Raw genomic sequence first — 13,506 nt, 5'->3', positions numbered from 1 at the left:
CCGATGTCGTAGGTACTGGACTCCATGGTGACGATGAGCGGCTGGCTGAGGTTGCCCCAGATGTAGGCGAGGCAGTAGAATAACATCCCGATAACCAAGCCTAACATGACGGCCCAGAAGGCGCGCTCCAGGAGGCTCACTCCGTGTCCCGTGAAGTGGTTCATGCCAGCGAGAGTGCAGTTCCTGAAGTATTCTTTAGAGTTCTCCTTCAAAGACTTGCGGAAGATCTGTTCGTTGCTGAGCCGCTCCCGGTGCCTGTACATGCGGCGCTGGTACTCACGCCACCACGGACTCTTGAATTCCGGCATTTCCATGACAAGTTTAAATACGATTGTGTCAATTACTGCCCTTGTTAGCAGTTGAACGGTAAATAGAATTTTGATTTGTTCTTTTTCAATTTGACCTTTGCATGACTGAAAAATATTTATTTGAAAATCCTTGATAAATATTTTAGAAGCTCGCTGAAGTACGGTAATTACAGCTTTTATAAAACTGTCACGGTCAAAGTCAATGTGCCTATATATGATAAGTTTTAACAAACTATAATTTGATTAATGTTTTTTTTTATATAGCACCCATTCAAAAGTAATTGGCAGATTTTTATTTTATTTATTAAAACCTATCTTAACTATTAACATTGTTTTGTGAACTTTTAATTGAATCAAACCTAATATTTGCTCAGAATTAGTTAAAACGAGTCAATACGACATCATGTTATGATGAGTTTGTACAAGTAATTGAATCGCTCTGCAATAACCTGCTTCATTGTGGATGTGTCTGTGTATGTGTGTGATTGTGTGTGTGTGTGGTTGTGATACAAATAAAGCGTTTGTTCATTTGGATTACAAACAACGTGAAAAGGGCAAATAGATAATTACTAATTCGCATAAATTGGTCTAGATTTCGGATTGCCTAAATGATTTTCGTATGGCTGTAAAAACATAGACGAAATAGAGGACCGGCCGTTGGGCGGCTATGAAAGATTCAGTATATTTGTGCGTCTGTTAGTGTCACCGTCTAAGAAATCGAATGCGTATATTTTGTGTAACTGGATTGGAAATTTTCCAATATCGTCCTCATCATCAGCCTATATACCAGTCCACTGCTGTACGTAGGCCTCTCCCAAAGCACACCTCCGGATGCGATCTATATCGTCCTAAATGAAATAATTTTATACTTAAATATTATTCGTTGACTGTTTAACACTTTAAACTAACCATGGAATTAGCAATAACGCACCATCGCAATGTTTTATTTGTTTGTTGACGCGATTTAGCGCTGCGGCCAGTATGAGTTTATTTGTGCTCGACCGATGAGGGCGCTCGAGCGAGCGCTCGACGCGGCGTGTGTGCAGCGGCGGCGGCGGCTGTGTGTGCAGGGCTGCAGCGGCTGCTAATGACGACTATGTTGTGGCCTTCTGTCAATATTCACTCTACTGCGGTCTCTATTGGTGTGATGAACAGGTGCAGGTTTTACTACGTTTTCACGTCAATGTAATTTTATGTAAAATACGTAAGAGTACCTACTTCTTTCTTACGTATTTTAAACAGGGATAGATCGATACTATTGACTTATTTAATTCTGTAATGCATGTTATACTTATAAGATATAAGTGTGCCAAGTAAATATGATTGTATGTTATAGAATATGATAAGATAGCCTGATAAATGGACTTTAGTTCAATACAATTTGGTTAAAAAATAAAATTTGAGATCGGAGCACATAAAATAGACATAAAAGAAACGATAACTCTTAATAAAGTAAGAAAGGGGAGAAAACGCAAATCATTGCGGAATAGAGATTAACGTCGTACGAGCGATATGTGTAACCATTTAATGTATTTCACCTGTATTTATGTAGCTGAAGTGAAGAAAAAAGTCAACAGTGAAGTTACAGCTCGAAAATAAAGAATATTCAAAAAAGTCTTTTACCGAAAACCTTAGAAATACTGAAGCTTTTAGCCAATTTTTTTACTGAAATATGAATACAAGTAAATACAAGAACCATAGTTAAAAACATTAAGTAATAATTGAATTTTGATCACCAGTAGTAGCTTAGAATTAATCATTACTCCCTAAGAATTTCGAGTTAATAATATCAAGCCCAAAGGTCTCTTTAGACAAGAGTTTTATAGACAGTGGCGCCTCCACTCTTGTATCGAGCTGCAGTCGAGTAATGGTGGTATAAATGATCCACGACGTCTCGAGGCAGCTGTAAAGACGTGGTTGTCATCGTGTGCGGTAGATTTACCGACGTCGCCAAAAATACCGTGAAAGCCGTTCCATGTATGTGGTTTACGAGCCGAGCGAGGGTAACTGTCGCTTTTCATCGTGACTTTTGTATTTTTTTCAAAGATATACAAAACGGTACCTACATGTAACATACAAAGTTTATTAGGTTTATCATAACATCTTATTATAGCCTTTAGATGTATTTATATTTATAATATTTATAACCAAATGGTTTTAGCATTCAGAAATCACAACACAAGTTTTTCGCATTTTCTTTAAAGTTTACGCTATACCGGTTAACGTACGTACAGTTTATGTAAACAGTACGCTATTCCCGACAACTTATTGCTAAATACACGGCGATTTCAGAGAGGTTTCTTTAACATTCAATTTGGCGCTAGGTCCACAGTTGCTACTTTATGTAAATTGAAAATTTACCTGAGCCTCGTTGATATGTGTACCTCTGCACTGCTTCTATGGTCTGAATTTCAGATATCTGTAAAAAAATAAACATATACTTAGGTATATATTTGAAATGAATTTAAATGACAATATTTTGTAAGTAAGTATAAAATTGCAATGCAATTACTGAACGAAACCCCTGAAGTACCTACCATTATTAATAAGAAGGTAAGTTAGAATTCGTGTTAATGTTACAATACAAAAGATGTAGCCTACGTAGCTACAAAAAATACTAGACACAATAGCAACGTAATCTTGTTTTCTCATTTTCTTTTTCCAACAAAGGGATTCAGGTGCTGGTGACGTGGCCTCTAATTAGAGCGTGACAAAATGGTGACAATCGACACAGAAGTCGATAATTAGTCGCCCTCTCGGGTCGATATTTGACCTCCCGCAGGGTCATCTTATGGCACGATGCTGAACCTCACTGTGTATGTACAACCATACTGTCTAAATGTCTGTCCCATTAGAGAACTCTAGAATGTCAATCGCATTTATTTTCATAAAAATACTTTTAAATCAAAGTTATGTTTGCTAGCAGAAAACATATTAAGTATGTAAGAAGGTACCTACTTATTTTTAATGGTACGGTCCCAAATACAATAATAATGTAATATATGCCAACGATATCTGGATTACTTGTTTAATTACCTTTTATTTAGGAACCCTTCTTCGCGTCCGAACCGTATATGAACACTTTTAAAATTATTTGCAACAAATATATCGCCTACCCACTGACTATAATGTCTGTAACTGCGAAAATCATGTTTAAGTTAATTGGTAAGTATCTGAAAACTTTAAACTGCTTACCTCTACAAGTCTACCTACTGAGTTAGGAATACACTCTTAAGTCTTAATAAACCCAGAAAAACATGAATTATGTACACCTAACAGCATTGAATGCAGTTTCTGAAAGACTCGTCCATTACGCGGACGACATTCAGCTCTCACTCCCGCCGCCGCCGCCGCCGCCGGGACCAGGGGGCCTACTCCAGCTTGAGGAAATACGAAGATTGTGAGACCTGCCTTGCAATCGGTATGTTTAAAGCGTCGTGGTTAATGCACTGGCACCCTGAAACTTTGTTTTTCGTTAACTGGACAGGCCCTGCAGGGTCACTAGTTCACTACTCTTGCTTGACGAATTACGAAGTTTCATGTTAATAAAGCTGCTTACTACGATCGTATCTCGGTGCCTTAAACATTCTGATTATATGGCAGCTCTCTGAAACTAGGTATTTCCTCAAGAGTAGCCCCCGGCTCCGGCCACTCGGCGCGACCCACTCACCTAGTTAAGTGATTTTAATATGATTGCTGCTGGAACACGGACTGGGTTTATTCATGTTCAACTATTTCACTTAATTAGAACAACGTATGAAGTTTACGTTGACGTAAGTTTAACGTAGTTATGTAATATTTATGTATGTATCTACAGGATCACCCTGTATATCCGGGGTCGGTGTCAGACTGGTGCCGGACATGTCAATTGGTTTTGAAATTTAAATTTATGAGCACTGATTCGCTAAATCGCACCAATTCAATAAATAAATTTCCATGCGTCTCCATGATTAATCGCTTTAGCGCATTGCTGTTTGATCGAACTCGAACCTGAAACATAATTACCGCAAATTTTATAATTAAACCTCCGAAATATTCCACCCGAAATAGAGGGGCCTAGTCGAGCGCATTACTTATTCACAAAATAAATTAATAACCAAACTCCTTCAACACGGAATAATCCATTGGCAATTCCTAAACTTGTTTCCATTTACGTACAAGCCGTTTTTCCTCAGAGACTGCGCCGGCTTTGAGTAACTTTCTGAATACATTAGCTGCGAGCGACAAAACTGACAAATTTCATCGGGCCACTCGACGGGCGAGTCTTTGCGCGAGTTGGCGGTCCATTGAGTCATTAACATTCCGGGGTCGGGAGTTAAAGTCCGCATCAGCAGCGATGTATTTGGAGCTTTGTATTCCGGTCGCGGCGGCGCGTGGTGCGGGGTGCGGGGTGCGGGGGTGACACAGGACCGGAGTCAAGTCCGGTTGCTCAAAGGAGCGTCGCCTCGGTTCTGTTTGTGTTCGACTGAAAGGATTTTTGGGTTGTGTTTAAAGTTCGTCTTTGTCTTTTTGTGGTCACAAACTAATTACAAACTGAGCACAGCAGATAGGAGTGAGGAAAACAAATTGATTTAACTGTGGATCAGTTTTTGTTGTCTAGTTCAGGGTTTAGATTGAAGTCGTTTTTCGATTCGATATGCAAAATAAAGAATTCCAGTTCGATGTATTTGTATGCACGTGCGCGCAATGTCGACACAGAACAAATCACAGGATTTTTTCAATATCGAATTTAAATTGTGTTTCAAGAATCAACCCTAATTCTACCCTTGACTTATGCATAGAAGCGTAGCAAATCAGTGAATTATGGCCTTATGGTGCACCATACTTACTTACTTCTTAAATTTAAAGTGTATTTTTTTATCTTAAATTCTCCCCATTTTCATGACAAGTTACAATCAGGGTACAGTTTAAAATAAAACCCAATATTCTATTAATATTCTCTTCCATTGATTTCAAAGTTGCAATTCATCCAACAAGAAACTGCAATCGACTGCCCTCCAAGAGTAAGGATGAAAATGAAAAATGTCGGTGAACCGTTAATCAGTCGTCGAATGAAACGGAAGTAATCGCTGCACACTTTCCATTGCTGTCTCTCCTCACCGGCGCAGTCTTGGCATCGCTAATTTATCTTCCATTCACGCCGCTCTTTAATTATAGTCGTTTGAACTTAAATGTCGAGTAATGAATGCAACGGTCGCGTTTGAGGAGGCGCTTGTTAGTTCCTTTGACTGTCGCCCGCATTGTTGTAATGCATCGCAATTACTGCGGACAAAAACGTTTTGTAACGTTCCCTGGGTCTGTCTGAGGGCCCGCTATTAGCCTAATTGTGTCTGAGCAGGGTATAACACAAATTGTAACCTTTCACCGGTAACTTTATCTTATTGTAACGATAATGGCGCATTTCTTTATTAAAGAAAATTGGTTTAACATGATCATTTAAAGCATGTTTCTGTTTGTTCCAGACTGCCTCCACCTGCAACTGTACCGCGACGCCAAAGACCGCTACAAGAAGGGACAAACAAAGGCTTCCCTCTCGCTCCAACACTTCCTCGGCTTCGAGTCGGGCTTCACGCTGGACAAGGAGTCGCACACGATGGCCGTGGTCTGCCAGGACGTGGCCGTGGTGCTCGCCTTCGAGACGCGCGAGCGCCTGATTGCGTGGCAGGTAATATAGTAATATATGTATAACATGTGGGGACATCTCACACACGGCCGTCCGACCCCAAAGTAAGCGGAGCCTGTAATATGGATATCGAACAGCTGATGTAAATTTACACAAATACATAGATAGATACATATTAAATATAAATATCAACACCCAAGACCCGAGTACAAATATCTGTCTTTTAAACAAATATCTGCCCCAGCCGGGAATCGAACCCCGAAGGGCATAGCAGTCAGGGTCACTAACCACTACACCATCCGTCTACCACCGCAGGTGAAGCTGGGCGCGCAGCTGGGCGGCTCACGGCAGTTCCTGGTGCTGGTGGGGGCGGGGGCCGGGGGCGCGGGGGGCGCGGGGCGGCTGCCCCCGGGGCCGGCGCGGCTGCACGTGGCGGGCCGCCGCGTGGCGCTCACCGCCGGGGTGCCGCCGCGGCTGCTTGGCTTGTGGGAGCTCGCGCACTTGAGGTGAGGAACCTATGTACCTAGTGTACCTACTGCACTTTTAATAGTTCTATTCCGTGTGTGTCAGTGCACGACGACGGTAGCGTGCACAACCGACGGCTGATGTCGATATATCGCGACGGCACCACACATCCGTTGCGGTAGCGTGTCGGCCGCATGTTGCAGTCGCAAGACTCGCAAGATGAGATGCACGGAATGGCACCTTTAAAATAGGTATTATTCGTATAATTTAATATGTATAATTGTATATTATGTATGTTCAGTTCGTATTTATTTGATTCCTGCCTTTTCAATTCAAGTACATAGGTAATGTGTGTCAGGAAAATATTTCTAGAAATATCTCGGTCGCCTGCACCATGCAATCAAGCAAATGCAAGCAAAATCTGCGCAGCGAAGCGCGAGCATATTTCGGCGTCTTTAGAAATATTACTGCGAACGAACTGCGCTGCTTCGCCCAGAATTACTTAAAGTACCTACAGTTCCCGAAACACAAACTATTTCTGTCTGTATAACTGCATTCAACTGTTTTATTATAAAGTGGGAACAGAAAATTGTGGAAATGTTCAAATTCGTGGAATTAAGAGCGCGCGTGAGGAGCGAGCTCCGGGAATTAGCAGTAAATTTTATAATTGTGCGACAGTGAAACTGCATTTAATGACAACGGCGGCGGCGGCTCGGCGGACGCAGTTTAATGTTCGCAGTTTGTTTTATTGTGGATGAGATTTGCTTACGGCTGAATCCTGCTTTTCGGTTCTGTCATACAGATTAACGCAGATAGAGATAGAGCTAACGCAGATTAATGGATAAACCGACAGACAACGTAGATTAGTAGATAAACCGACATAAGTAAATAATTTTATTATTATTCATATAAGAACTAGATCAAGCTTTTAACTCTGTTGGTAGGTATACGAAAATGGCATTAACTTGTTTCACATTTTTATCACAAAGAAAGGCAAATTTTGAGCGATCACAATAACGTAATATCCAAATCACATTATACAATATTGACGACGGCGTCGTCAGAAAACGTCGAAATAAAAGCGAAATGAGGTATTTCTTTTATTTCACGACCGCTGCCAAATACAGAGTTTACTTGGCTATAAAAATTTGCGTTCGGCGGAGTTCATCTCGAAAGCTTGTTTGAAAAACGTCGTAAAGGTAGATTGGGGGAATAAAAGAGAGGATCATTGCAACCTTTTACTACGAAATGTCAATAGGTTGTCGGAGGTTTTTTATGTGAACAGGCTAATAGAGACTAGATCCTTATGAACCAGGTAAGAGTGGCAATTCTCACCGCAATCAAGTATGTTTGAATAATCAGTTCTTCTTTATAATAAAAAAAGTATATTACTTCAACCTAATACATAAATTACTCAGTCACCCAATTATTTTCGGCCGACATACATTTGGATTAAGATATACGTATATCTACGCTGCGTAAATTTTTGGGTGATATTCAAAATATCCATGACTCACTGTGACGTAGTCGAGGCAAAACAGATAATAATTCATGCAAAATGCAATAAAACTATGCACATTTCCACCCCAACCCCCCGCCGTTTTATGTCCAGACGCAACATACGGAAATGACTTACTTCCTTCACAATAGCAGTAAAGTTACTCGATGAATTTCAAATTGAAAGTTAGAAGCCGAGATATTAAATCTAGACAAGAAGAGTGAGCCAAAGAAACTAAATTATGATTACAGTTAGATGCAATAAGATTTGAATTTATATTGGGTGCACGAGAGGAGCCTGCCCGAGTGACGTATGAACTGTGCTAGGTACCTTATAACCTTAGGTACTTCGCCCACTGCTAGGGTCGAGGTGGCGGCGTCGAGTCGGCTTTCATGACTGGCAGAATTGATACATTGAACAAATGACATATTGCATCTAAGATGTCAGTGCCGTTTTAAGAAAGAAGCAGAGGTCGCAAGCAAATCACTACAAGATACAACATCCCTAGTAGGTACTCGGCCGTCGCCGCCGCGCGGGCTAATGGCCGCTTGCTTCCGCCTCCCCGCCGCCGCCGCCCGGCCGCGCTGCCAACTACTAGGCACTACTTGGACAGTACCGACATGCCATAGAACTTTGTAGGGGAAGAAATTTGTAATACGTCACACGGAGACGACTGACGCTTAACATAATATTATGACTGCATTTCCTATAATCTTAATTATTATTAAACTAGCTGTTCCCGCGAGCTTCGCTTCGCCTTAAAAAGTTTTCCCGTGGGAATTCCGGGATAAAAAGTAGCCTATGTTCTTTCTCAGGGTCTAGACCATATGTATACCAAATTTCATTCAAATCCGTTCAGTAGTTTTGGCGTGAAAGAGTAACAGACAGACAGACAGACAGACAGACAGACAGACAGACAGACAGAAAGACACAGTTACTTTCACATTTATAATATTAGTTAGGATTAGGATTAGGATTAAACTTATTAACTTGAAACTTTTAGCTTACATTTTACAATACTAAATCATACCTAATGCTTATATTAAACTAGCTGTTCCCGCGAGCTTCGCTTCGCCTTAAAAAGTTTTCCCGTGGGAATTCCGGGATAAAAAGTAGCCTTTGTTCTTTCTCAGGGTCTAGACCATATGTATACCAAATTTCATTCAAATCCGTTCAGTAGTTTTGGCGTGAAAGAGTAACAGACAGACAGACAGAAATACACAGTTACTTTCGCATTTATAATATTTATATTATATAATAGATATTTAAATAGTTAGGATTAATTTTTAAAAATAAAAAGCTGCACTTTTGACAACAAGTCTTTGGAAAAGCATTTTGTAGAAACTGTGGCGTACTGTGATGGGACATAGGTAGTTAGGCATTCTTGCAAAGGAGGTATTGTATTAATAATTTCAATGTTTTATATTATTTTTAAGATAACGCACTGTTCTCTCGAGTATCGACTAAGAGAGATGCCCCGAATACGCTAATGCGATCTCGTATTTATCATGGGCTCGTCGGCACTGCCACGGCTGGTAAACTCCGAATGGCGACAGGAGTTTGGCTCCGGCACCGAAACGAGATATTTATTAACGAGAAATAAAATATTTAAGTGCATTTTTATGGTCACGCTCGTAAGTTTTTCGGTTAAATGAAAAATCTTGGGCCGAGTTCAATCTTTTGTTTTAGTTTAGTGGCCCGTTGCGGTTTCGTCCAACTATTGGCAGGCGGTTTGGTGATACTTTGGAATGACTATTTCCAGTTTTGCGGTAATTGTCTGACTTACAACAGAGATGAAAATAAAATTAGCTTTGGCAACTTTAATCCCTTAAAATAAAGCCTCCAGCCAGGCAACGTATGCTTGTATCTAGACAAAAAGAGTCACAACCCTCAACAAGATTTAACGTATGGACGTAACTATCTACCTCCGCAGACGCTACGGCGTGGTGGACGGCCGGTTCTGCTTCGAGGGCGGCTCGCACTGCGGGCGCGGCGAGGGGCTGCACGTGCTGCTCACGGACCAGGCGCGGGACATCTCCGACGCCTTCGACCAGGCCGCGCGCGGGGACCTCTGTGTGCCGCGATCGGGGACTTCCAGGAAAAGCAACGGTAAGTTACGATTACTCTTTGCTCAAGAATGGTATCTGATCCTATACAAACATACAAATGAATTTTCTAACGTACAATTATTGTGTCATAGGTACAGAAAGAGGAAACAACAACCGACCTGACACTCGGCTCTCGGACTTCAACACCTTCGAGCAATCTCTCCCTGACTCGACCGGGCTCTATGAAGAAAATTTCTTCGGAGAGGATTGCGGAGGAAACTCGCCCTACTGGCCGTCGGATGAAAGGCGAGGATTCGATGAGAGCGATTACAGACACGATTGCGCCGAAATCGGAGCCAAGCCACCATGGAGCGGGGCAGACCATGTCACGTTAGAGAGATGTACCAACTGCTTGACCAAACTAGGCGCTATTTCCCGCTCTTCGACTGTGGCTCTCGACCCTGAAACTAATTTCAAACCAGCTTGGACGATGGAGGCCGGACCTGAACCATGCAGTTCTGAAAACAGTTCCAACGATACAGAATATCTGACACCGCGAGCTATCCGCAAAAATCTAGAGTCCTCATGTAGTTGTAAAGATAGACCTCCTCACAGGCCGCCAAAACCTAACCATTTAGAACAAAAGAAGCCTCCAGCGCCATTGCCGGCCCAGGCCTGCTCCTGCGCAATGAATGAAAATACAACTGTTATAAACAATCCTAAAGTTGGACCCTATGAAAATTATGATGTACCCAAAACAACTCACACAGAAGTAAGTAGTTAATCTTTAATGCATGTAGGTATAATAATTTACTGTCTCTAGCCTTTAACAATCTAATATTATTTTTTTGTTTCAGATTGATAATGCAGAATATTATGACACACCAAAGAGATTAAAACAATCTTTAGCGGACGATTTGTTCCGAGTTACAAAAGCATCGAAGCCAGGATCTTTAGTGCTAAAGAAAAACTGTGGATGTATCCTTAAATTTGGCTCCAAGAAGCCAGTGATAGTAGAGTGTGATGAAAGTTTACAACCAGTCGAATGTCCATGTCAAAAGGTCACAAACTGGGCAAATAATTTGATAAGTCTTCCATACTGTAAAAGGAGTGATGAAGGTGATCATAACAAAGTCACTGCAGAAATACATGCGAGACAGGAATCAGATCAAAGCGCGTTGTATGCTACCGTTGATGTAACGAGAAAAACGAACAGACAAAGTGGTACGGTTTCTGAGAAGGATACAATACTCAGTATAGCTCCAGATGATACAGCGTTTATGAATTATGAAAACGTTGAACCTGCTGCACCTAAAGAGTTTGAAGGGCCTTACGCTAACTACGAAAATTTGGAATTCGCAATGTCGTTGGAATATTATGAAAATGCGAAAGATCTTCTGAAGAAAGCTGGAGTCACTCAAACTGAACTAGATGCTTTGAGTGTCAACTCTAGTAAAGTCACTACGAGTCAACCCAAGAAGAAGACTTGTACAACGTGTGTACACTGTGTTGGTAAAAAGGAGGATTTACCTGCAAAGAAAAATAAAAGTGATGAGTATTTACTTATGGAACCTCCTGCTGAAATGGCCCAGAAATGCCAAACTATTGCACCAAACCCCGGTTACACCCCTATGTCTCCGAATCCGAATTGGTCCCAGAGTCTTAGAAATCCAATGCATAAAGTGCAAAATATAGAAATAGAAAAATCAGTAAGTAATCCTGTACTGAACGGAAGCGCTATCAAAGCTGCCACATTTGGAGCAAACTCAACAATGAGCAATTTGAGAGATGCTTTGCAGAAAAGATCCAGTTCTGTTGACTCTGCGCGACTATTAGAAGACCTCAAAGAGTTTGATAGCAGCATTGGAAGCCATGCAACATCTTCATCTCTTGAAACTTTGAGGAATATGGCTATCGACACCAGAATATCATCTTCCCCATGTCAAGACGACGGTCACTGCAATCATGAATGTTGCAAATCTTCTGGATCTGATGCTAAAACTTCAGAAACAGATTCATCTAAAGAAATACCACATCTAAGAAACAAGCTCATAGACAGCGCAGAAATCAAAAGATCATCAAGTGTCCCTTGCAAATCCGGTGGAAACAGAGACTCGTCAAGTTCCAATGACTCAGGAGTGTCAAGTTGTTCAATGAAGCACGGAGTCCCAGAGTTTGCGGACTACGAGACGCCGATGACGTCGGGCCACTCGCGGCAACACTACATGATGCACAGGAAGATGAGGGGTCACCTGTCCGGCTGTTTGCATTCTTCCTTGCCGAGGAAGTCAAAGTCATCAGATCCGTTACGGGACTTATCAATGCAAATACATAGAAGCAGTATTTCTGCAAAGTCATCGTCGGCCGAAGCTGAAGTTCCGGTGCTGCCACCGAAGCAGATAAAAGGTTCGTATTTGACCTTATTATTGTTTTATTCTTAGATCAAGTTGATGGGCATTAATGTTGTATGTATTGCAGGAGTGGTGGACACGCACAGCACGTCGAGCGGCACGTCGGACATGTCGGACTACATCGAGACGCTGTCGATGTCGTCGTCGCATTCATCATCCGACACGCCCATGAATATGCGGTGAGTCCGGACACACAATTCACATGACTAATGGTTTCTTCCGCAACTCAATTGTAAGCTCGCTGCAAGAAAAATCGGATTCTCAAAAATCGATTGTGAGGAAAATGGATGGGCCTCTCGGGAGTAAATCCATCTCAGAGTCGAGATCGAGATAAAGGGTTGCGAATACAAAAACGCGTCAAGAAACCTTCTTCATTCTAATTGAAATGGATTACTCAAATCGTCTTAAACCAGATTCAAATAAAAGGTATTCTTTGTAGCTTTAATGTTTTGTTTTGGTGTCCAGGATGGCCCGTCAGCCGACCAGCACGCTGCGGCCGCGGTCCGGGAAGGAGTACCACAACCTGGACCCCATCCTCACCTCCATGTACAAGCACGGACAGGACCTCGCCAACTACACCAACCTACCCTAGCCACCCTCTAGCTACCCTGTATACACTCACGAGCTATGAAAAAGTTCCACTTACTAAATGACGCCACCAACCAACCCCAATTTTTAAAAATACTTATTTAATTTAAAATGTGAACAAAATATTTACGTTTTTAGATGGTAATATTCTGATGCACTGTTTAAAAATATACCTACTTCAGTATTGCAGACGGCGTTATTAAGCTAGTTTTTTTCCGTTTAGGAGAAGGTAATTTGGTGCTTGGTCACTGGATCTCTTTCATTGCTCGTGAGTTTAGCTACCTTAGCTCTCTTACCTAGTGTAAACTGTCATGTTACCTCTTCAATATTTACTATTGTGTAGTCGGAATTGTATTGATATGACTGAGTTTAATGTAAATATTTATTGCGAGTTCTATAGTATACCTAGATACATAAATAGTTCATTGTTTTGAGTTATTTATAAATCCGTAATATTCACCGTTTTAAGTTAAATATCACTGTTCGGAAAGACTGATTTTCTTGCAAGACATTTTACATAGATTTCTTTATAATTATAAGTCATTAATTTTATTATAGGTACTAT

General features: G+C 41.3%; 1 protein-coding gene across 1 annotated transcript in view; it reads left to right on the top strand.

Moving 5' to 3' along the window:
* The window catches only part of LOC119693534, a 327,707-nt gene extending 314,682 nt beyond the window's left edge, over positions 1–13,025 (top strand). Inside the window, exons 4-10 of the mRNA XM_048623073.1 lie at positions 5,771–5,973; positions 6,247–6,437; positions 9,828–10,007; positions 10,105–10,714; positions 10,800–12,348; positions 12,421–12,532; positions 12,819–13,025. Coding sequence (XP_048479030.1) covers positions 5,771–5,973; positions 6,247–6,437; positions 9,828–10,007; positions 10,105–10,714; positions 10,800–12,348; positions 12,421–12,532; positions 12,819–12,945 — 2,972 coding nt within the window. The 3' untranslated portion in view covers positions 12,946–13,025. The remainder of the gene's footprint in view (positions 1–5,770; positions 5,974–6,246; positions 6,438–9,827; positions 10,008–10,104; positions 10,715–10,799; positions 12,349–12,420; positions 12,533–12,818) is intronic.
* Positions 13,026–13,506: the final 481 nt, after the last annotated feature.

The sequence above is a fragment of the Plutella xylostella genome, chromosome 3 (genome assembly GCF_932276165.1).
Source record: "Plutella xylostella chromosome 3, ilPluXylo3.1, whole genome shotgun sequence".
NCBI classification, from domain to species: Eukaryota; Metazoa; Arthropoda; class Insecta; order Lepidoptera; family Plutellidae; genus Plutella; species Plutella xylostella.
The sequence above is the reverse complement of the archived record's forward strand: the minus strand, read 5'-3'. Positions and strand labels throughout refer to the sequence as shown.